The sequence below is a fragment of the Echeneis naucrates genome, chromosome 5 (genome assembly GCF_900963305.1).
Source record: "Echeneis naucrates chromosome 5, fEcheNa1.1, whole genome shotgun sequence".
NCBI lineage: Eukaryota > Metazoa > Chordata > Actinopteri > Carangiformes > Echeneidae > Echeneis > Echeneis naucrates.
Window position 1 is genome coordinate 12,657,332 of NC_042515.1, and position 24,480 is coordinate 12,681,811.

Sequence of the window (24,480 nt, forward strand, 5' to 3'; positions counted from 1 at the left end):
ACACACAATATGTTTACAGCTTAAAGCCACTAGATGGCCTCACAAACAACCAAAAGCACACTACCAGAGAGAAGCACACACTTCAATACAGCTTTAATTACAGCTTTTTATTCCTTTCAAATCACAAAAATATTTGGTTGGATATGGATACTGCAAGTATGCAAGTATATTTTTTATTAAAAAAAATCTTGCAATTTAATTTGTTGGGCAACCATTTTACTGAAAAACCTTACGGAAACTTAGCGCATTAAGTTAAATACAAAAAGAAAAACAAAAACAACCCAAAACAACAAACAGTGAAGCACTGCATATTCCTACAGTGCAGACAGGAATATACTTTGATCTCTAGAGATGATAACATAAAATACCACAGTAATCTTTATGCAGCCATCACATCCTCCTTGCTTCCGATTTTATGGCATCAATGCAGAAATTCACACAACTGTGACTTTAAAATTTGTTGGCTGCAAAATGACCATCACCTAGCAAAACCCAAAGAATGACGAAGGAAGACTGACTCTCCAGACAAAAACATTCTCCTGAACAAGATCTACTTCAAAATCAGAAGGATTTGAACTCCAACAATCTGCATAATCACCAATTACATTCACAAAGAGTCACTCAAGTGGCCACGAAGTACTCAACAACATTGATTATATGACAAATTCCATAAGGCTATGATGCAGCTTTTTTTTTTTTTTTTGGTGGGGGGTCTATTGTCTTAAGATACTTTGTCTGCTGCCGGTAACTTACAGACAGCAATTTGCACATTTTCACTGTATGAAACAATTTTGTTACATGAATAAATGTTGACAAATTAACACTGATTTCAGTTTCAAAGGATGCATCATTCTCAGTCAGAGCAGGTGTTATGTTAAATTAACAGGGTCACAGTCAGCATTCACAAGAAAATATTGTAATCATGACACATGAAATCACTGAATTAAAAACACAATTTCATAAAAGGGATTTAGGGTAGAGGAATTTAGTACTGAACCTCTAAATTAATAAACAAGTCTAAAGTTGTGGTAATGAAATACAGGTCAGCCTGACTGTTATGTTACCACAGAATATCAGTATTTTTAAATTGCACATCTTTAGTTCTACAATTCACGTGGAAGGTTCTGCATTTGTGAAACATCCAAAACCTAAAATGGACACTGCAGGTCCATTCAGACTACTGCAGCTTCACAGCTATGTGGAGTCTCAGCTCAGGAGTCAAAGCTAGTAACAGGTGACACTAATAGTGATTTTGATGACATCGGGATTGGTAGGACAGCATTGTAACAGAATTTTTATGTAATTTCAAGTAAATACAGGTATATTTATAAATATGTAACTACATCTTAAGAGAAGGTTGATATTACAGACTGTTAATTTGAATAATTAATAATTTTTCTCACTGCATATGTTTCCTTTGACGAACTGATATGTTTGAACAAAAGACCGGCTGTTTGTCAGAAAGTTTTCCTACAAAGTTGGTGACTTCTTAATTTGCAGGAGAGAAAACTTGTCGTTTTTTACTAAGCAATTTTGAGGCAAGAGGGCTGAGGTGATGAGATAAAGACTTTTCTGACTGTTGTTCATTTCTCTACGAAAATTTAACTAAACATGAAATAATACTCTATAGCAATAGTCTTGTACACGTTATCAAGTGCATCCAGCATTTAATGCTTGATTTCATCCATGTTCTTTGCTGCTTACTCTGCTGCAGACTGCAGCTGGTAACCTCCATAACTGGAATCTATCAGACAGCAGAGACACAGAAAGGGGAAATGACACTTCCTCTACTGAATCAAATCTGCTATGTATGAACCTAATTGTAGAAATTAGGAAAAAAAAGCAAATGAAATATTCAGCTCAGTGAGTCAGTATGACTCTCTGCAGTGCAGCATAGCCCATCTCCTAGACCTGAGTTATAGACCGGGGACACACACACTCGGCTTCGCAGGGCCAGATTTGTGAGAACCGTTGAATGAGCGGTAGGAGACAGGTAGGCAGAAGACTTTGAGGAGGAGCTAGGAGAATTTTGTCTCTCCCAGCTTATCCAGTAGCCTTTCACACCTTCCTGATGGGTCTTCCATGCTACCTGCACTTCCTGATGCTCCACTGGGGTAAGCTGAAGATCGGCCAGAGAAGGCAAAACTGTTAAAGGAAAGAATCATAAAAAAATACAAAAGATTTTTAGTAGTTTTGTCAAGTGTGCGTAATACATTGTACACAAGAACGTAAGGTTGGTTCACAGCGGCACAATGGAAACAAGCAACTTCAAAAGGTCAGCTTTCACAAAAGAGACATTAACAAATGTTATGCATTTAAGCAAAAAACAAAAACAAAACTGAATTAGCTGGAATAACACTTAAAAGACATAACTCACATTTATGCACATAGTTTAAAACAGGTTCTAAAATGTTCACCAGAAAGCGTACCGTCCTGGGTGCATGCTCTCACTGACATGGCTACCTCTTTCCCATTCATATGCAGAGCACTGACTGTGACCAGGTACTCAGTGCCTGGCTCCAGGCCACTCAGTAAGGCAGAGTCTTCCTGGCTGTTTAATGTCACGGTCCGAACGTGTCCACTTGGAATAGCTCCGTACTCCACCGTGTATCTCTGAACCCGAGACTGCTGCAGAGGAGCCCAGCTCACACGGATCTGATGAGGGCCAGAGTCTGACACAGACACCACCGCTGGGGTCAAAACATCTGGAGTGAGGGCAGGAAGAAAGGTGAAGAAGGGACACCAACATCACATTTACACGAACTGATTTGCACTTGGAGTACATTGAATCACAAGTAATCTCTTTGCACCATTGACTATAAAAAGGGACGTAGACCGTGTCTGAATAATGAAGAAAATGCTGAAGTGTCTGTAACCTTTAGCGTATATCATGAGTATCAGGAGGTGACTCCACTAGTTGCAAAAAGAAGTCAGAATATATTGGGTTAGTCAATGGGTCCTGCTTCTCACTTGATTTATTACCTCAGTAAATGTTAACCCAAATCCTTGATGAGTTTGTAGTTTGGGTCTTTAATATCAAGTTGTCTTGAATAAAATAAAACATGATGTTAAGTTTTTTAAAGGAAAATAAACCATGAATTTAGTCGGGGCTACTATGTGACTGACAGAACTTCTCCTCCAAATACGGCTTCTTTATGTTTCACTGTTGTGGCAATATTATTAACTTCAAAATGGCAGTTCACAAATAAACAGGCGATGTCAAGGTTAATTGCCACTTTATGTGAATATCTCACTTGAAGTAAACACTCATTTTACAGAAAGCCAACAGTGCCTTAGATTGCTCGGTAATGGCAAAGTATAAATGCACAGAGATGCGCATTCGTGTTGCACTTAGCTCTTAAATGTCACGAGTATCTGGATAAAAACAAAAAAAGAGCATCAAACTGTTTGATAAGTGCTGACCCACGTGAAAAACGTTTATAAAACTATTGAAACATATGGTTTTAAAAAGGAAATTCTCAAAAAAATCTCACCAGGAAGTGTGGTGAAGTTTACAGAGAGCATGCCAAGCAGCCTCTGGTTGGACTCTGGGCGGAGGTGTGCTGTGTAGGTGGTATCAGGGTGGAGGTTGGTCAGCTCGATCCAGCTGGAGTCACCTGACAGAGTCCGTCTGTTCCCTTTGTCTGTTTTAAACATGGAGTTATACGACAGCTCATAGTGACCACTGTCTGCTGTGAGAACAGGACGCCACTGAAGCACAGCACTGTGGGAAGTCAAATGAACCACACTCAGCCGCTCTGCACGAATAATTTCTGTAGACAGATGTGAGGACCGAGAGGGGGGCAAAAAGAGATCAAATTTAAAAAGTGGATTAATAATTCTATAATCATGAAACAATTTCTTTTATCCAAAAATCACTTTCTAACATTTCATTTCTATGCAGCCTAATGCAGAGCCTGATTTTTCAAACACATACTAATGATGGCTTCTCTCAGATCTTCTGCGATGATGTTGATGCTATCAATGTCCACAGAGTAGAGGTGAGACTGCAGTGGAGGTGTCACTGCACGCTTTAACACTTGGTAATTAGCATGCACTGTAGATACAACTAATACAGAAACACCCTGCGCCTTGAGCTCTGTCATGGGCGTGTCCACATCTCCAGGCTCCACCCCATCAGTCAGCCACAGCAGAACCTTAGGAACTGTTTTGTCTGTCTCTTTCAGGAGCTGCTGGACCATCCTCAGCGCCGCCACAGTGTTCGTGTCTCCCTGCAGGTGGCGGACACTTTGAAGGGCTTTCTGCAAACTCTCCTGATGCTTGTGGACGTCCAGGCCGAACTCCAGGTTTGCCTTAGTGCCTACCAGCAGCAGTCCAACTCTTACATGCCCACGGCCCAATGAGAAGGGACGAAGCAGCTCAGCAGCGAAAAGCAGCATACGTGAGAACTCGTAGTTAGCTAAACTTCCTGAGGAGTCCAGCAACAGGAAAATATCCCCTTCACAGCAGTTCAACACTGTTAAAAGCAAACAGGAATATGATGAGAACAATGGGACAACAAAAAGAATAAGATGAAAGGTGGTAAAGCTTGAGTCAAGTAATAATTCTTGGGGTTGTGACTATGAACTTCATGCTTCATTCGCACTATTGATAATAACAGCTTTAAGGAAGAGTTTAATTTCCCCCCTTTTTAGGCAGTCACAGAACAGATGGGAAAGTTTTCAATTAAATCATTAATATGGATATTTTATACACAAGGATGAATTATCAGGGAAATATGCTGCATCCAGAAGACATACTACAAACTGTTGGCAATGATGAATCATCCCATTATAACCACATTATCTGTTTTTTGGTATCTCAGACGAGACTGATAATGCTCGTGCACAGCATTTATACAAAGAATAAGAAGCAATCACACATACAACTGGAGTGCAGAGAATGAACTTATCCACAGCTTAGCAATATACTGGCCATGACAAAAATATTGCTCTGCCAATACTATAAATTGAGTTTTAGCAGAGGATGAATGAAAGTGGCAAACCAAGAGATTTGGTCTGGGAAGCTGATTTATCATTTGAAACTTGGTTGAGATTTATCATGTACATAAATCAGTAAAAAAGAAGCAACGCAGGAAGAGGACAAGAGAGCCCATCCCACAACACGGGCTCTCTCCGCTTCAGTGAACACCTACTGTTTTCTCCATTTCACCCATCATCATTTCTCAAAAGCACTTATGTTCCATTTCATTTTCCAAACGCCAAAAGAATTACTGGAATAACTTCCCTCAACTAAATAAATGCAATCTACAAGCACTTACTTGCATGATCAGCAGTGATGGACTGTAACAAAGTGAATTTACTTAGGTACGTATTTAAGCATAGTTTTTGAGGATCTGTACTTTACTCGAGGGATTATTTTTTTTTGGACTTTTACTCCACTAAATTTAAAAGGCAAATATTCAACAATACAATTTACAATATAAACCCTGCTCATGTGCATCTGTTGTGTTCAAGTGGTGTTGCTGTAGCTGTCCCTTGTGCATGCGCCACTCAGTTTGGGAGGTGAGCTTGCTGGTAACATTCAAGCGGGAGAGAAAAGGTGATCCGCTGTGCATCGCAAATCATGGCTTCAGCAGGCAACCGAGACAAAGCTGCTCCTGCACTCACTGATCCTCCGTGGCCATACCTGGACTCAATGTGTAAACTCACAGAGCTAAAGAATGATTCTAATCGTTTTAAATTAGTTATTTGTGAAATTTGGATTTGACATGTTGGCTTCCTTCGCATCTGTGTCCAAGCTTTCTCCGAAACATCTGCTAAAGCTGAACAAAGACCCTAAACCTTCTTCCAGTTTGAGCAGTAGAGTAGCAGAAGGAGAGGGAGAGGGAAGGAGGAGGGGGGAGTACTTTTATCGGAGTAACGTTTTACCAGGAGGATCTGTACTTTGACTCCAGTATTGCAGCTGTGTACTTTATCCACCACTGATGATCAAATATATATATCCAATGCCTCCAGTAGGTCACTGACACATTTCTCATTGGCTTTTCAGGGAAAACAATGTGAGTGTTTTGTAAAAATCCTGGTTGGCCTGCAAGCTTGAGGCCTGCACTTCATGAAATATTGGTCTTATACCATTAACTATTATAAATAACTATATGGCAGCATAGTGGTTAGCGCTACTGCCCCACAATAAGAAGGTCACGGGTTCAGTTCCCAGCTTGGCGCCTTTGTGTGTGGAGTTTGCATGTTCTCCCTGTGTCTCTGTGGGTTTCCTCAGACATCATGTTTGGGTTAACTGGTGACTCTAAATTGTCTGTAGGTGTGAGTGGTTGTTGGTCTTTGTCTGTTGGCCCTGTGATGGACTGGTGACCTGTCCAGGGTGCCCCCCCCCCCCCTCACCCAGTGTTAGCTGGGATTGACTCCAGCACCCCCCACAACCTGGAAATGGATAAGCAGTTGAAGATGGATGAAAGAATAATACCTATACATTAGTCCACTACATGATATACACATCTCGTTTATTGCGTCACGTCCTCCTTATCGGTCACATCTTTTCCATTTGCAGCTCGTCTGCAAAAACACCCATTATTCCATTGCAGCAATGGTCCATAACCATTATAATACTCTCATAATAAGGAAGAAATTGAAACAGACGGAAAATAAACACTGGCAAGGAAATGAGAGAAAGGGTGCAATCAGATAAAGTGGCCTCAGACAACAACTTACAAGAGGTGACAAATGCTACAGGGGGAAACAACAGAGGTTTCAATAGAAGACACACACACCCATACATATTCATGTAAATGTGTATGGGTGCATATAAAGCTGAAAGAGGAAAGTGAGGCAGAGAACACAGCAGAAATGCAACAAAGAGAAAGGGAAATGTTAGATTTGGTGATGCCAACGTGGCTCGATCTTTGTATTGCCCGGATGAAAAGGGCATGTGAATTTTTCATTCATTCATCTTCAACCGCCTTATCTGTATCCAGGTCGCAGGGCTGCTGGAGCCAATCCCAGCTCACACTGGGCAAGGGGCGGGGTACAGACTGGACAGGTCGCCAGTCCTTCGCAGGGCCAACACACAAGGACAAACAGAGACAAACAACCACTCACACCTACAATCAATTTAGAGTCTCCAGTTAACTGTAGACATGCATGTCTTTGGACGATTGGAGAAAACCAGAGTACCTGGAGGAAACTGACGCAGGCACGAAAACTCCTTCTTATTGTGGGGCAACAGCGCTAACTACTATGCCGTCGTGCTGCCATCTCTTTTATATGCATTAAAGAGAGAGGGAGATTTCAGAATGTCATCTGTCATTTAATGAGTCTGAAACTGTGCCAAGGCCATATGCCACACAAGAGAGAGGTGCACATAAAATGAATGATGAAAAATATGTTAATGCTTCCTGTGAAGTTTACTGAGTGCACTATCAACATACGCTGACATCAAACAGATGGCAGACAATCCAGCCTACTAAACCGTCGGTGATCTTGTCACCTAAACTGTGTTGCTTTTTGCTCCAGATGTAGAAAAGTGAAACCACAAATTAAGTAAAAATTCCAAACATACCACATGGGCGTTTTTTTTTTTTTTTTTTTTTTTTTGCCGGGTTGGGAGGAAGGCTAATCGGTCAAAATATTTTCTTTTAATTAGCTGCGACCACCTGTAAGGAGCACAGTTTTCTCTGTGTGAAATTCAGTGGTATGACCTCTTATTGCATTTTGTAATGCACCACAATAAACAAAACCAGCATGAATGTGCACCAGTTTTTCTCTCTAATTTCTTTGGTCCATTCACCTCAGCAGACACAGCTCTTCATTCCTCACATTCTGTGAAAGGCCAGGCTCATTTATTGCGTCTCCCCTTAATTTTCTATTATATCCTTGTACTTTGTATGTAATTGGATTTTCTTCTATTTATTGTGTTGATACACAGAATTGTGTTTTACTGCTCTATGCCTACGGTATGACGCAGCTTGAAAGAGGCTAATGTCCTTATTCACACTCAGTAGATTTTTACTATAGTTCAGTATTTTTGATGAGTTGTACACAAATCATGAAGGAGTGAACTGCCCTTTATCTGATGATTTGACTATTTATAATAATTTTTTGTAGATATTTTTTGTCCCACCATTTGAACATCTTGTTTGCTCTAAAATACTGATCTGGTGAGTGTCAATAAATATATTAGGCAGACTGAAAGACATAACGTCATCATCTTACAAATAAACAGGGCCTGTAAAACAGCTGCCATGGCTGTGGATGAGCTTTGGCATATAATCAAAAATAATCAGGATTATCTTGGTTTAAGATTGGAGACAACAGCCAAAGTTACAAATTGAGAGCTGAACTATGGTTAATATAAGATCCTCAGGTGGACAGACAATGAAAATTATTTCAACCTCAGGCTCAAAGATTTTGACAGTGTAAAAGCAAACTAGCAAACAAAAAACGAAATAAACAGAAAACCACCTGTCTTTTCTCATCCCTTACCTTTGCAGATAGTGATAATGAGCTGGATTATCTCCTTTAGGGTGAAATGCTTCAGGGCAAAGAAACCTGCTTACCTGCATATGTTTCTAAAAGCTGGCTCAGCTCCAGTTTGGCTCTACTATTTCCATTTTTGTCACTTTTGTTACATCACATACCTTCTAAGAATGTGTCATTAATTAGAAGAAGCTAATGAATAGATTGATTAGATACCAAACTGTACAATAAAAAAAAGCCTTTATGTTCTGAATTAAAAGGGATGATCCACAGTTCATCACTTTTCCATTACTCACATTAACCTGCCCAAACAACAGCTCTGTGGCGACTTGTTGAGAGCGGCCTGTTTGTGGAAATGATCCTGATCCTGTTTCAGCGCTTGAATGTCAATGATGGTGTTTTCCTTTCTTGGTCTGACTCAGCAACATTTATCAATGGCAATGAGTTACTATTTCCACAGAAGAGGGTGTTTTTTTTAAGACATCTATACATTTAAGGAAAACTTAACTCTCTTTGGGTTAAACCCTCAAACCAAACTCCGCTAAGAAAACATTATATTTTCCCCATCAAACCCCAAAACCAGCAGCATAGTTATCTTTTCTCTTCATATTAGTCTGTAAGGTAATAATGTTCCATTCGGGTACATAAATGAATCTCTTCTTGTGTCGTATCTGTAATGTAGCTTGGGATCAGCTCACCTGTGGCAGGTAAACCGACCTGCAGGCTACTTTGCGGCAACATCGCCCCGAGAAAGAGGCAGCGGAGGAAGACGGCATGCATCGTTTCCGGACACCATTAGAAAGCACCGAGGGGGATTAGAAACAGTCAGATCGACGAGGTGTAATCGTGGATCCTCCGGGGAGCATCGCACAGAAGATCCCGCCTGTCTGTGTCGAAACAGGAAACTTTGCTCCTCTGAAAACACCTGCGTCACCCGCACCCATCTGCAGGAGTGTTTGTGCAGCTCATGGAAGATTCTTTCACCACTCACTATTATTTACTTTGCAGTGAACCCAGATCCCTCCTCCTACAGCAGCTGATCCAGGAAATAAAATCAAAAACTCCCACTGGACTCTGGACTTGTCTTTGATGGGACTTTGAGGACGTTTTTCAGCCTGTCTTTTCTCCTGCTGTCATTTTCACAGTCCAAGGGTCATCTCACTTCATCACACATGCAGGCACTGGGCCACATTGTCATGGGAAAGACTGGATCTACCAGGGGGGCCAGGAAAATGTCATCGTGCCAAAGATCTGCTCTGGTTGCGAGAAGAAAATAACATCTGTTTTGTCTGTACATTATCTTGCTTCTGGAGCACCAGCAGATTTCAAAACAAAGGGTTTCCAAGCACAGACAAAAGATCAGACAAGGTCCTCCACCCCTCTAAAATCAAACAGCCCGACTGAAACGGGTACTTTTTCATTCATTCATCTTCAACCGCTTTATCCGTTTCAGAGATAAATCATAAATCTGTAAAAGATTGTACTGATGCGTACAGACTCACCTTTTGCTTTCAGAGCCATCCATCCACCCATCTACTCCCACTTTTGTGTTTCCGGGTCGCAGGGTGCTGGAGCCATTCCCAGCTCACATTGGTGAGGGGCGGGGTACACTCTGGACAGGTCACCAGTCCATCACAGGACCAACACACGCAGACAAACAACCACTCACACTTGCATTCACACCTCCGTTCAATTTAACCCAGACATGCATGTCTTTGGAGGGTGGGAGGAAACCCACACAGACTGGGGTGAACATGCAAACACCACACAGAAAAGACCCAGCTGGGAACCGAACCTTCTTATTGTGGGGCGACAGCGCTAACCACTACGCCGCCTTGCTGCCCCTGAAATAGGTACTTCAGGATGATAAATAATGTGTCTGTGTGTAGTCATTTTGCATCTCTATGTTACTACATTATTTTGTGGTCATTTTTTTGTGATAGACTGCTTCACAGCCTTTCTGCCCTCTTTGCCCCCACAGACCAGCTGAGCAATCTGTCCGTGGCCAGAGGAACAACAGTCAATATGATCTGATCTCCATTTTTCTCTGGGGATTCCCTGGAAGCCTGTCAAACTTCCCAGAAAACTGGATCCCGCTTTGAGAAATAGCATTGGGGTAAGATATCCCTTTGGCTCTAACAACAGCTAAGAGAACCATTCACTCAGTCCATTAGACAAGATTACAGTAAATAACACAGCTGGCGCTTATCAGAAAGAAAAATTGGATCACATGGAGGCTATTTGCATGCATTTATTACAGTTGACTTCATCAGGACTTCCATCTTTACCTCCTGTGTCTATGTGTGTGTGTGTGTGTGTGTGTGTGTGTGTGTGTGTGTGTGTGTGTGCGTGTAACCAGATAAAGCTGAAAGACTCACTAAATGGAGCGTACTGGCTGGATGTGCCCTTCTGAGATGAGGGTAACCAGCCTGTGCCCACATCTGTCATCATCATGTGAATTTGAAAACATTTTCCTTGTTTTATTTGGTGCAAATATGAGGTGAGGCTCTGGGTTAAATAAAGGTGGAGTGGTTAGGCAGGAACAGTTAGTAGAAAGGCCATTTTAAAGAAAATTTTTTTTATTTGCCGTTTGATATATGTCAAAAACACTTTTTGCTTGCATACCAGACATACCATACCGACAATCAGAAGGTCGTGGGTTCAGTTCCTGTCCTGTTTCCTTTCTGTGCGGAGTTTGCATTTTCTCCCTGTGTCTGCATGGGTTTCCTCCAACTGTCCAAAGACATGCATGTCTAGGTTAACTGGTGTTTGTCATTGTGTGTTGGCCCTGTGATGGACTGGCGGCCTGTCCAGGGTGACCCCACCTCCCGCTGTGATTGGCTCTGCAACCCGGAAACACAAAAGCGGTAGTAGATGGGTGGATGGATAGCTTTGAAAGCAAAAGGTGAGTCTGTACACAAAAGTATAATCTTTTACAGATTTATGGATCCTGAAGTCTTGTGAATGAATGACTCCAAATGTCTGCTGGTCTCCAAATGCATTCTTGGAAATATACTGGTTTCCCTTCTCAATTGAAAGACTGATACAGCTCTTGGTGATTGCCTTAGCTTAGCATAAACAATGGAAACAATATCTGCCCAGCAGCGACTTGGACTAATATAAAGTGAACTCTGTTTCACTTGTGAATTTGTTCATATTTCTTTCTCATCCCATGGATAAATCCTTTAAGTTATACAGGAACATTTGGAAATCCAACCTGTCCCCCCTTTTTTAACATCACAATATATTTGTTTCTCTTATGTCTGCTGACTTTACTCTAAGCTACCTAATGCTAGTTGCCCCCAGGGAAGTGCAACCGAAGTGAACAGTAAGTGGCAGTTAGCCATGTTAGGATGATAGAGGTGTTCAGATAAGAGGTGATTTCAGAAGAGATTAGTCTGCAGTAGATTCTTGAACAGGGACACTCCTGTTTGATGGCTTCTTCCTCCATCAGGGCACAACAGACAAAAGTCTGGATTGCAGTAGCCCTGTTTGCAAGGCTGGTAAATTCAGATGAGATTCTTTGGAGGAACACAGTATATGACCGTATTTAAAACAGGAACCCACTGTGTGTTGGCTGTAGCTTCATTTGTAAATGTGAGATCTTTTCATCAGCTAGTCAGCGTGTTTCCCAAAATGACAAGTTGTTCCTTCAAAGTTGGAGTACTGTTGAGGTTTGGGAATACATTATTTATCCGAGGACACGGTGTATGAAGCAGTAAAACCCAGCTTGACTTCACTCTCTTGAACTCACCAGACACTCCATAATTAAAGTGAAAAATTACACACATGCACTCTCACACGCTCACACTCCTGCTCACAGTAGCACATAATGGCTTTAATTATGTACCACTGGGCACAAGTGTGACATTTTGGCATTAGTGACCATTTGTCATGATGAAACTCAATGTCTTTAATATTTTGCATTTGAATCTGAGCTTCCTGTTTATGGAACACAGGCATCATATAATGGGATGTTGGCTTGATTGTCGTTTTGCTTGTGAGACGGAAATATAATCACACTTGACAGCAGGTCTTTCCAGGGTTTTATTATAAAGCCTCCACAGTTTTTCCCCACTGTTGTACTGCACACTATTCACGAGGTGTGACATTACAGGCTCATATGTTCAACAGACTGGCCAGGCCAGACTTAAACCCGAAAAGTGACCGTCACAGTTAGAGCAAAATAGGTTTTTAAAACATTCCTTGTCCCCAGGGGATGATTCCTACTTTCCCAATAATGATCCCATTACATATGAATTAGTACTCTCTAAGGATGTGGGACCCAGCTTGTCACTATTAGGCCTTCACAATTTTTGTTTATAATATTGGCAATGCAAAGTGTTACTTACTAGTTAATCTTTGGGTGGCTGTGCAAGCAGTAAATTCTGTCTGTGTGTGCAGCGTGATAACATACATAAGTGACAAACTACCACCACTTTATTCTTTGCAGTGTTCAAACCTTTTGGCCGAACTCTGCACAGTGAAGGAAGACGTGCTATGAAAAAGACATTTTATTAACACCATGTTGATGAGCTCTGCCCCCAGTGAGGAGTCCCGCTGGTTACGTTTCAGATTAATGTGCTGTCAGATCTCTGCCTCAGCCATACAAATTAACAAGGCGGTGTTATCACAACAGTGCAGTGAGTGTGTTTACATATGCATTAGTATCCTGATTTTAAGCCTCATCCTGTTCTTGATTACATTTGGAACATGGTGTTTACATGGAACATGAAAAACAGGTTATTTATGGTCCTCAGTTCAGGATAGTAACAGTATCCGTGTTTCTGATTGTGTGACTGCAGGTGTGACGGACTCTCACCATCTTAATAACTGAGATGGTTCATAAACCTGGATAATAAGGCTGCAAAATTTATTTCTATGCAGTATATAATATGGCTGCACCTTTTGGAGAAGGCAAAATATCACAACCTTGTTGTGCAGTAACATTAGTATTGCGGTGCCAGAGAGATCCAGAGAGGCAATAAATCACATTCTCTGTCATAAGGCAACATGCTGGTAAACAGACTGTGTGACGTCCACCCATCACTCAAAAGCAAAGCCATTGCCTTCAGTGTGCATTGTATCTATCAGGGGGCAACTCCACCAGCTGGAAAGCCAAATTATAAAAAAGTCCAATTGTACAGATTTCTATTGTAAAAGTCTCCAATTCAATATGACATGATTTTTATTTTTTAAAGTAATGGTCCAATTTAGAACTAAATAGATGGTAAAGCAGGACATGTATTAGCATGTAGCTTCCCAAGACTGATAAGACTGTACCAGAAATTATGGCCCGCCTAATAATCCGGATCCATTCTGACTAAATATAATTTCTTCTGGTTTAAAAAAAAAAAAAGCCCGTTACAAACTCGCAGCGTGAAAACAGCTGTTTACAAAGCAATCGCTGACTTCACAGTGGGTTGACACTCAAATACAATCTTTCACATTTATTGTTAGTGAAAGTAAAATCCAAAACCTATCATTCTGACCACATTGCATATTACAATCTCAACATCTGTAGAAATACTCCCAAAACGATTTTTGATTTCTATTGCTCTGCTCTACTGGATTAGACTTTACCTGCGACTGTATTCAGGTTCCTATCAGGGTACTGCAGGTCAGTCCAGGTCTTATGAGGAAGCCTTCAGGCTCAGTCACGCCAACTGTTACGCAAGTGGTTTTTCTTTATAGGGATCGACTCATTTCTGTAGCCAGCATTAAGAGGCCATTCAAAAACTCTTTTAGGCTCATCTGTGTTCATTCTGTATCCCCAGTGGCTGCTGCAAGATGTAAACACACTCAGTGACTCAATAATACTGACCACACCGGGCAGGGATGAAGTGGAAACCCTTTCCTCCTTACATCTGAATGTTTTCATTATGTCAGTGATTGTTAAGATGAACACAAAGACAGCCCTCGAGAACAGTTTTGGACAAAAAACAAACAAACAATACAAAACAAAACAAAAACCCGCTGAAAATGGATTATACTTTGCATCTACAGTTATTGATTGGAAAGCACAGATTTAAAGGGCAAAATTAATAATTATGGAGCCTTCCTTCCTTTCTACCTTCTGTCTGTTTTCATCTGCTGTCTCTTGCGTGTCCAGGCCTGAAGAATCACAACCCTCCCTCTCTAAGATGGCAATTGGAATTTCCCATGAAGACAATTTTGGCAAAGGCAACTGTCTGCCTTTGTTTGCATAGGCAAACATTCACGTGAACATAATAAATGTGTGTTAATGAGTGGGTTTGTTTTGTTTGTTTCTTTAGTTTTTTTCTTTGACTGAGACAACAAGGGTGCCATTAGAACAGGGAAGTGGGGTTTATGTGATTTGTACATCTGGCCCAGAAACGAAACACTTAAACTTTGGTTTAAATCCAATTATAGTGGCTTTTTAATCGCTTTTCTTTGTTGCTTTGCTTCCTAAGCTTTATGACAAATAAACCATTATGACTCCTTTGCTTTTATTATTATTATTTTATGGGTAAAACAGAAAACAGTGGCTTGTATGGCTGCTGTGGAGGCTCAGGATCAGAAATAGGCTGCCACATAATTTGGGGAAACATGACAGCACACAGCTCTCCAGGAGGACAGTACTAGGTGTATCGTTTGAGGTGCGAGGCAGGTGGTGAAATCTGATCCAATATGTTTCAGCTTGTCAGATGCCAAAAGACACCAAAACGATTAATATACTCGTAGAAATAAAGCATCCACATCACAAAATACTCTCTGACCAATGAACACTCTGTTGTGGTTGAAGTGGAACCAGTCTCAACTTACTGTCTGCTCCACGGGCAGACTAGCTCCATTCAAATGGATAAAGGCTTGTTTACACAGGGCTGAATGTGGCCTAGAGGTCTATGGCTCTATTGTTTATTAATATACCATTGATACAGTTTCTTACATATTGAGGGAAGAGACCAAGCATAAGTGTCTCCTCCATTTTAAATTTCCAAAGTGTGAAATGACTGCTTTCTATGTCCAACCGTCTTATTGGTGTTTTTGTGTGTGTAGCAGAGTAAAATGTAAGCACCAGTTTCAAAGCTGTGTTGGGAGATGAGACTGCAGAGGTCAAATAAATCTCTTCAGCGTCAGTCTAGAGAGCACTAACCTTCAGCTGCCTCATAAACTACAGAGCAGCAGTTTTAGCAGAACATGAAGGCTATAGGCATTTTGTCAATGAGTTACTCTAGCTGCTTGGTCTGAAGTATAGTCAAATTGCATTCATCCATTCATCTGGAGGGTGATTTGGGTGGCTGGAGTGTAACAGACGATGGCAGGTTTCTAAATCTAACCATTTAGTTCATGGAGTAGCTGAAGTCCTGAAATTTACCTTAATACCTACCAGTCATATTTGTCATCAGATAAAAGAATAAACATTATAAAGAAAAAATTCTGACTTACGCTGAATTAGAAAAACTTGGAGTGAAGGGAGAGATTACTCTTAGAATACCAGAGAACAGTGTGAGAAAATAGAGGTCAAAACTGAGGCCAACACTAAGTAGCTCTCTGAGGCAAAACCTGGAAAATTACATTTGGTTAAAAGGAGCAGCAGCGATGAATGCTGCTGAGAGAAATGTATTTGAAAAAGGGAATAAAATGTGTCTCTGAGTGTTACATGACCTTTGGTGATGGAGGTGCAATAATGTCAATTATAAATGTAATGAATTTAATCTTTAGACTCAGTGTCAATGACGCAGACTTTGTACCACTATGTTTTTAATTTGTTGGGTTGCATACATATTGAAAAAGACTTTCTTTAGTAATGGACATTTCATCTTCTCCATTCAAGTCTGGACAAGATAAGCTTCAGGTTATATATCCCAAATTTCTTTCAAAAAAAGAAAGAGAGAAAAAATTGAGGGATCAGAGTACATTTTACACAAACCCTTAAACCTGTCCAATGTTCTGCAGGATTTAAGACTAGTTGTGCAGGAATAAAATCTGCACACATTGCAGTACTGAACTTCCATCATCTGTAACAGCTCATCTAACGTTAAACTGGTGCTGCTGCTTCTTTTTTCTCAATTCAGAATGAAATTATGAAATTATGAAATCACTGCTCAAAGCTGCAAGCACAAATAAAAGCCACATCATCATTTGGTTTCCCTTCATCGCTTCACCACATTTTCTTAGTTCAGTGCTTTCAATATGAAACAATAAACAATAAACTGTCAGGAGTGACTAAGTAGCTGCATTGTATCCTGTGAATCCCTCATAAAGGAGGAGGCAGTTTGAATTAACTGAAAGAATATCAGCCTCTGTCAAAAATGAATTCAGCTTTGATTTCAAGAAACTCTTGCTGTAACTGGAGTAAAGTACAAACAGCTATGTCACCCACACAAAGTTGAACATTTTTTACATTTATTTCTTCACAGCCTTTGTTTTATTGGGAAATTCTACCTCTGAGTTATTCAACTGAGAATTAGACTCAAGACTGAGAATTACTGAATAATTTAATTATGCTCGCTCTCTGGTCTATAAATCAAATCAGATTTATTTGTTTAACGCCAAATCATAAAGTTACATCAAGGCACTTTACATATAGAGCAGGTCTAGACCAAACTCTTTATAAAATGATTTAAAGAGACCCAACAGAGCCCCCGATGAGTAAGCACTCGGCGGCAGAACCAGGCTCAGGGGGGACGGCCATCTGCCTCGACCCATTGGGTTGAGAGTGGGAGAGAGAGAGGGAGAAACAGAGAGATAGCGAGAGAGGCATGGGGGGTGTAGTGCAGGGTGAGAATGAGAGCAGGAGAGGGAGACATCCAAAACAGGTATAGGCAGGAACATGGCGCCACATAAAGTTCATGGAGATGAGCTGTGGTACGGAATTCATGAAGATATGGGAGCAGGAACATGGGATGGCGATCAGTCACCACCTGCAGGCTGAGGACTGAGGAGAAGGATTTTAAATTCTACTCTGTATTTTACTGGCAGCCAATGAAGAGCAGCTAACACAGGAGAGATATGATCTCTTTTCCTAGTTCCTGTTAATATTCATGCAGCAGCGTTCTGAATCAACTGAAGACCTTTCAGAGATTTGTTTGGACATCCAGATAGTAATGAGTTACAGTAGTCCAGCCTAGAAGTTATGAATGCATGGACTAGTTTTTCTGCATTATTGATTTTCCTAATGTTTCTCAGGTGGAAGAAAGCTGCCCTACTGACATGTTTTATGTGAGGGACAAAGGACATGTCCTGGTCAAAGGTTACTCCAAGGTTTATTACAGTGGAGCTGGAAGCCAAACTAATGCTGTCCAGACTGATGAGATGATTAGATAGCATTTCTCTGAGGTGCTTAGGGCCGAGTACAATAACTTCAGTTTTGTCAGAGTTGAGAAGTAAAAAATTTTGGGTCATCCAGACTTTTATGTCTTCAAGACATGTCTGCAGTTTGACTATCTGGCTGAGTTCATTTGGCTTCATTGATAAGTACAACTGAGTGTCGTCTGCATAGCAGTGAAAGTTGATGCTGTGTCTCCTGATAATGTTGCCTAGAGGAAGCAGATAAAGCGTAAAGAGGATTGGTCCAAGTGCATGAGGAGGAGCTGTTGTTAGCATGAAGAAACTGGTCTACCTGATAAACAGGATTTGAACCACCTTAGTGCAGTTCCTTTAATCCCAATTTCATGTTCCAGTCTCTGTAGTAAATTATGATCTATGGTGTCGAATGCAGCACTGAGATCTAGAAGGAGAAGTATGGAGGATGATCCATTGTCTGAAGCCATTAGAATATCATTAGAGACTTAACCAGCGCTGTTTCTGTGCTATGATGGGCTCTGAATCCTGACTGAAACTGTTCAAGCAAACCGCTCCCATCCAGATGGTCATGTAATTGGTTTGATACAGCTTTCTCAATGATTTTAGAAATGACTGGAAAGTGCGATATGGGTCTATAGTTTGCCAAAACATCTGGATCAAGATTTGGCTTTTTAAGCTGGGGTTTCATGACTGCGGTCTTAAGAGTCTGAGGTACATAACCCAAAGATAAGGTTGAGTTAATCAGATCTAGAATGAACAGCTCTATTAAGTAAAAAAATCTTTAAAGAGGCTAGTTGGTCTAATAGACAGGTTGACAGGTTGAAGCCTGCTCTGAGAGATTCAGAGGTGAGAACGATTCCAGATGTACAATAGGCATTGCAGTTGATTCGGGAGTTGCTGTATTCAGTGGGAAATTATTCTCTAATGTAGGCAAGAGCTGATGAATTCTTTCTATGATTGTGAGAATTTTGTCAGTAAAAAAGTCCATAAACTCAACATTGCTGAGAGCTAAGGGGATCACTGGTTCAACTGAGCTATGGCTCTCTGTCAGCCTGGCTACAGTGCTGAAGAGAAACCTGGGGTTGTTCTTGTTTTCGTCTATTAAGGCTGAGTAATATGAACTTCTAGCACTGCGGAGAGCTTTTTTATTAGTTTTTAAGATATCTTTCCAGGCTCGGTGAGAATCTTCTGACTTACTGGAACGCCAATTTCTTTCTAATTTCCTTGACATCTGCTTTAAGGCACAAATTTGGGAATCATACCAGGGAGCCGGCCTCCTCTGTCTGATTACTTTCTTTTTGAGAGGGGCGGTATCGTCAAGATTTGATACTCATTTCTGTTAAGTCTGGAAATCTATTATGACTCAGCAAAAGCCAGGAAGTACTATTTTTAAAATATGACTAGTGAGCTTTACAAAGATGCATCAGGTGTTGTAATGTCAGCGTGTTTAAAAAAATATTGTTTAAACAGCCTCATCTGCTGGTCTGTGCTTCGGTCTGACGAGATACTAGTCTATTTATTAGTTAGTCAGATCAGTCCCAGGTGAAAAATCCCACACAGCTTTGCAGTTTTATCCGTCACTTGCCAGTCAATCAGAAACGGGTACTTTCCATAGGCACGGTTTAACAGGGTGTAAATTACACGTGGACTTCATTTCATTTCCTTTAACTTTTTTGCAATATATTTTTGTTGAAAGACGTGAGGAGAAAAAAAATCCCCTCTTACTCTCTCATTTTCCATCTTTGTGTTTATCCTTCCTGCTTGATAAAACATATAATTGACCTCCCACCCACCATCAAACATCCCCATCCTGATGTGAACATCAACAGATAGGATGAACATGAGAAAAAACAAGGTAGATAAAGTTACAGCATAAATCAGACAGTAGTTTTAAGTAGAAGGAGAGACGAGGACTGATGCTGATATAAGTCCATTTTTACTGACAGGTCGTATTTGTCAAAATAGTTATTAAAAATCACATTTTCAAGAAGATTTCATAAATAAATGAACACTGGACAAATTATAAATTGAAAGTATTAGCCTGTACAGAATACTAAATCTCAGGAGATTTAAAGAAAATATGTTTTAATATATAACTTGTTGGGTATTTCCTTTTATTATCAAAGTTCTGCAATTAGTGACAAATCTTTTTGTGGAAAGATGGCAGCACCAACAGACTGTTGGCACTCATCTGTGTTCATGTCCACAGGCAGGTGAGGACAAGCCCCAAGGGTCATCAGGATTCAGGCTCTCTGCTCATTTCAAAGTTTTCTGCATCTCACAGCTCATCAATTTTTGAAGCACTGGTACTTTTGTCTCTAACATCTGTTCAGTCCTCAGTTTATAGCAACTCTCCAGGGCCCTTCATGCATATTATTTACTGCCTTATTCTGGGAGTTTGGGGGTTTACTGAAGTGCTGGGAGTTTGACAAGATTGTTTTCATGCCTCTTAAATCATTCCTCTGTTGTCGTTTCATCATTGTAATTCCACCATTGGTCAGCTGAATGCCAGATAGCTGAGTTGATGAATTAATGTGAAATATATTAAGGAAAGTTTCCAGTCTGTATTGGCCTGTAATCAGCACATGTGTCGTTTGATTCAGACTTTTTGTCTTGAGCTTAATAGGCCATTATTTATTATTCCCTCTGTTTGTTATTTGGTTGTAGCAGGATTTTGGTATGAAGTCTGGTTTTCATTCATTTCAGAATAAAAAAGATAAAATAAAAACCTTTTATTTTCAACATGGCATTTATTGCTGTGCTGCAGCAAATGTTCTAATTTCTGGTTTCTGGTGTTTCAGTTGTTTATATACAATTTAGAGCTATTCACTGCTTTAGTGTAGCAGTTTCCCTTCCCCTGTTCTATCCTGCCCTGTGTTTCTCCTGTTCGCTTATTCCTCTGCTTCCTTTAGTAATGACGGAAATGTTATCAATGTAGTTCCTCTGTCATGATGGAGGGGAAACTCATTGAATTGGAGGCACTCTTCAGCTCTGGTACAGAGTGGCTGGGACTGCCCGACTGCCTGTAACATGAAGCCATTACACTGACATCATGCAGCTGTGTGCGAGGTTTGTACCGAGTCTTGTTTTTCTGTTGACAAGACTTAAAAACAACGAGACAGATGTACTAAAGTTGAAGTGACTGAAATGCTCTTTTGCTCATCCCCAGCAGCAGATGAAAAACAGAGTAAGACTACATTTATCATATAAATTTTTATTACTGTCAGAAATCTTGCTGATTTGGTTTCCCTGGAACTGTGAATGGACCAAAGTGCCTCCTCATCCTCCCAGTTCTTCCACGCCCTGCTTTGGTGTTGGAGAGTCAGTAGCGCTTCTTGTCTCCAGACACTTCTCACATTTCTTTATTAATCCACAGGTTTTAGTGGGGGATTCTTTGAAGAGTCACATGTATTTAAACCTCTGCTGTTTGATCTTGTTATGAGAGACGCATGTTACTGGTTATTGCCCTACAGTAGTCACGTGAAAGTTGACTGCGTCACATAAATCAAGGTGTGAATTGGTGTGAGACCACCTGGGAGGGATGAGATGAGGCCTTTTTTTGGTGTCTCAGTTTTTCCTCAGACTTACTTACTCCTTGTTCAAACCTTCGCTGTCTCCAGTGGAATAAATTGCTGCAGGCTTCTTGATCATAAATCATCTAGTTTTGTTAATGTGTTTTGGTTAGATGCCTGACATTGGCTCTGTGATTAACACAAGCTCAAGACATTATTCAGGATTTCTTCGACAGCATAAAATATGCCAGCATATTTGCTGATATGATTTTTAAAAACCTTTACGTCTCTTAAAAAATGCAGGTTGCCAACAAGTGAATTAATGAGACGAGATGTCACTGGAGAGAAGAAATTATAAATTAAACTTTACAGCCTTGTTGTGTTTGTGCTCGTTCTTTTGTTCTTTTGCAAACCCACAAACTCAATGTGGTTGGGCCTCTGTGAATAGAGGTCACCAGAACCTGACTACCTGACATTGCCACCTGGGGAATTTCACCCCAGGAAATGAGACATTGGTTATTTGAAAGGCTACACAGATGGTGTGAAAACTGAAAGACAGAGATGTCATTCCAAAAGAAAGCAGTTTTATTGATTGTAAATTAAATGATTAAAAACTGGAGGCATCTGTTGAAAGGAGGACTCATATGATGCTGAAATCACCCAGACACATGTGCCTGTGAATTTATGCCCCCAGGCAGACACTTCACCCTCAGTTCAACCCCAGATTGCTCTGACAATAACCACCGTAGCCTCAGAGGAGCGGTCGCTGGTCGAACACCAGCACCCTCGACCTGACAGCCAAACATGATGCTGGGGTGGTAAGGAGGACCACCCGTTCCACCGCTGGGAAGCATACACCATTCACCGTCTGCCCCAGGTGGTGGGCAGCAGGGTGACCACGGCTACTGTTTCCCAGAGACCTGTAGCTGGTGCAGCTATCTTTAGACCTTGGAAATAAAGTAATTGTTGAGCCATTGATTGAAAAATGGGGTAGATTGTAATGGGAAGACCAGTTAATGCCCAGCAGACTGTTGTTTCTTGAATGCAGCATCTCAGGTTCAGGCCAACCCCCCCACCCACCAGGTCCAACTTCTCTGATTAACCTGAGGCTAGGGTTAGGGTTATCATGGCTGCATATACAGATGACAGAAGAGGGAATATATATACATATATTCCCTCTTCTGTCATCTCATCTCAGAGATGTTTACCTCTTCTGGTAATGAGTGTTTAAGGCAGCATGTTGGATTGGTGTTTTCTTCCATACCTGCAGGATGAGAGCGTGTGTGCTGAACACTGGCAGATTGACAACAGCCTTCTGTTGTATTTGGTTAATACTGTTCAGGGTTTTGCATCTTTCCTTCTGTCTGACCTTTCGCTCCTCTTAACTTCATTCCCAATTTCCACCTTTACCTCGCTGTCTCTGGCATCCATCAGCCGCCTCCTCTTCATCAGGATTTCTCTTTCATCTGCCCCTGGGGGCAGACTGAGGAGTCTGGCTCTGTTCTCGGTGCAGCACATCAAGAGGGAGATGGCAAAGAGGGAGATGGTTTATTTATGGCTGCTCTCCGTTTGCCTGGTGCTCCATATTACCAGATATTTCTCTGAGGTTCATAGGTATCTTTAGGTGGGGAGGTTGACACGTATGCCACTGGAAGACAATATGTCAAAACAGAGGTATGACGGATTCACAGCAGCTGAAGAACTTTCTGCATTCAGGTTGACTGACACAAGGAAAACAAGATGCACTCCGTGTCCTGGGTTTGAGGAGCTGATCGTTTTTGGAACCAAACGTGTTAGAGATGAAACTGCTGAAAATGCTGTGCTAAACATAATGTTTCCTCATAATAAATATCAATCAGTCAGTTTTCATACAACATAGAACTGATTTTAGCTGTAGTGCTTTTTCCTGTGGCCCAATCCATCTGTGCATGTGCACTGTATTATCTTGTGCATTTGCTAAATCCTATTATGTTATAATTGGAAGCAGCTTATGTGTCTGCCCATGTAACTGTTAAGTGGAAGGATGAACGCAGGGGCGTTCTTTCAATGAACCCTACTTTTTAACAAGGCCTTTCAAACGATCTGGCTCGGTGAATCTCCTCTTTTTTTCCTCTACGCATATGCTGTGTGATACCCAGTAAGGTAGATGAAAAGGTCCAGAACTCACTGCAGTCATTCTAGTAAAAGTCACACCTAACCAGGTGGCAGCACACTGGAACATCATCTGTTGGTTTGTGAACCCACCCGTTTGTAATGTTGCCGTCACTGACTTGGTTTTTTGAGACCAGAAGAATGACGAAGTTCGAAAATTTTGTAGTGAGCTAATAAATCGAGTGAGAAGTAGGGCCCTTTTCCAATAGACTTCAATGCAAACACATTTTTTTGCAACCAGTGTGTTGAAACAAAGCTCATTACACATATGTATCATGTCCAGATGAACAAACACGTCTGGGGGTCTGATACCCTTACTCCAACAGGAAGTTGGCCACATGCTTTAAAGTTGTGATTTTTTTTTTTTGCTACTTCAACAATTTCCAGCTAAACTAACTGGATTCAAGATTCATTGCTGCTTGCATCTTTAGTTATTATTAATTTTGCTCTTACTTTTCCTTTCTTCTTTCTCCGTATTATCTCCTTCTCACTATTAAATGCCTCAGCAGACTGCCACTTACCCTGAAATTGATCCTGCTGCAGATTGTTGTTAGTTGGTGTGGTAATATTAGTCTGGACCTGCTCTACATGGATTGCAGAACAATATGCTTTATTGGGATTTGGAATTATATAATATACATATACATGTACATTATGTTAATATTTTCACACAATTTTTAATAAAAACCTTGCATGCTAACCACTATGCCACCATGCTGCCCTACATATCATACACCTTTTGTTAAATACAACTGATAGATTTGTCCTTCAGTCCTGCACTGAAAAGAAAAATTAATTTAAATACAAAATTTGTCATGTCACAACTCCTAAGTTATTCTGTACAAAGTGACCTCAGGTCGGGCCACGGCCCTCATGTTTGTACCTCTGAAACTTTCTTCCCTCCTGACCTTTTCATCTTCAATCGTCTTTCTGTCAGAGGTATTGTTATTCTGCTCAGGGGGTCCATAAGGAATACATGACCTCATGGTGCTATCCATCCTTCAGCCCCCCTAATACATAACCCTGAACACGTCACATCAAGTCAGGCCTGGCTGTGCTGGCACCGTCTAATCAGAGCTCATACCTGAGATGGC

General features: G+C 40.9%; 1 protein-coding gene across 1 annotated transcript; it reads right to left on the reverse strand.

The window, feature by feature from the left end:
• Positions 1 to 640: 640 nt before the first annotated feature.
• On the reverse strand, positions 641 to 9,562 carry LOC115043283 (von Willebrand factor A domain-containing protein 1). The gene is made up of 5 exons (XM_029501602.1): positions 9,152 to 9,562; positions 3,938 to 4,477; positions 3,495 to 3,773; positions 2,430 to 2,705; positions 641 to 2,145 (listed from the first exon to the last, which is right to left on the reverse strand). Exons 1-5 carry the CDS (start codon positions 9,231 to 9,233, stop codon positions 1,856 to 1,858), a joined length of 1,467 nt encoding a protein of 488 aa, XP_029357462.1. The 5' UTR covers positions 9,234 to 9,562; the 3' UTR covers positions 641 to 1,855.
• Positions 9,563 to 24,480: the final 14,918 nt, after the last annotated feature.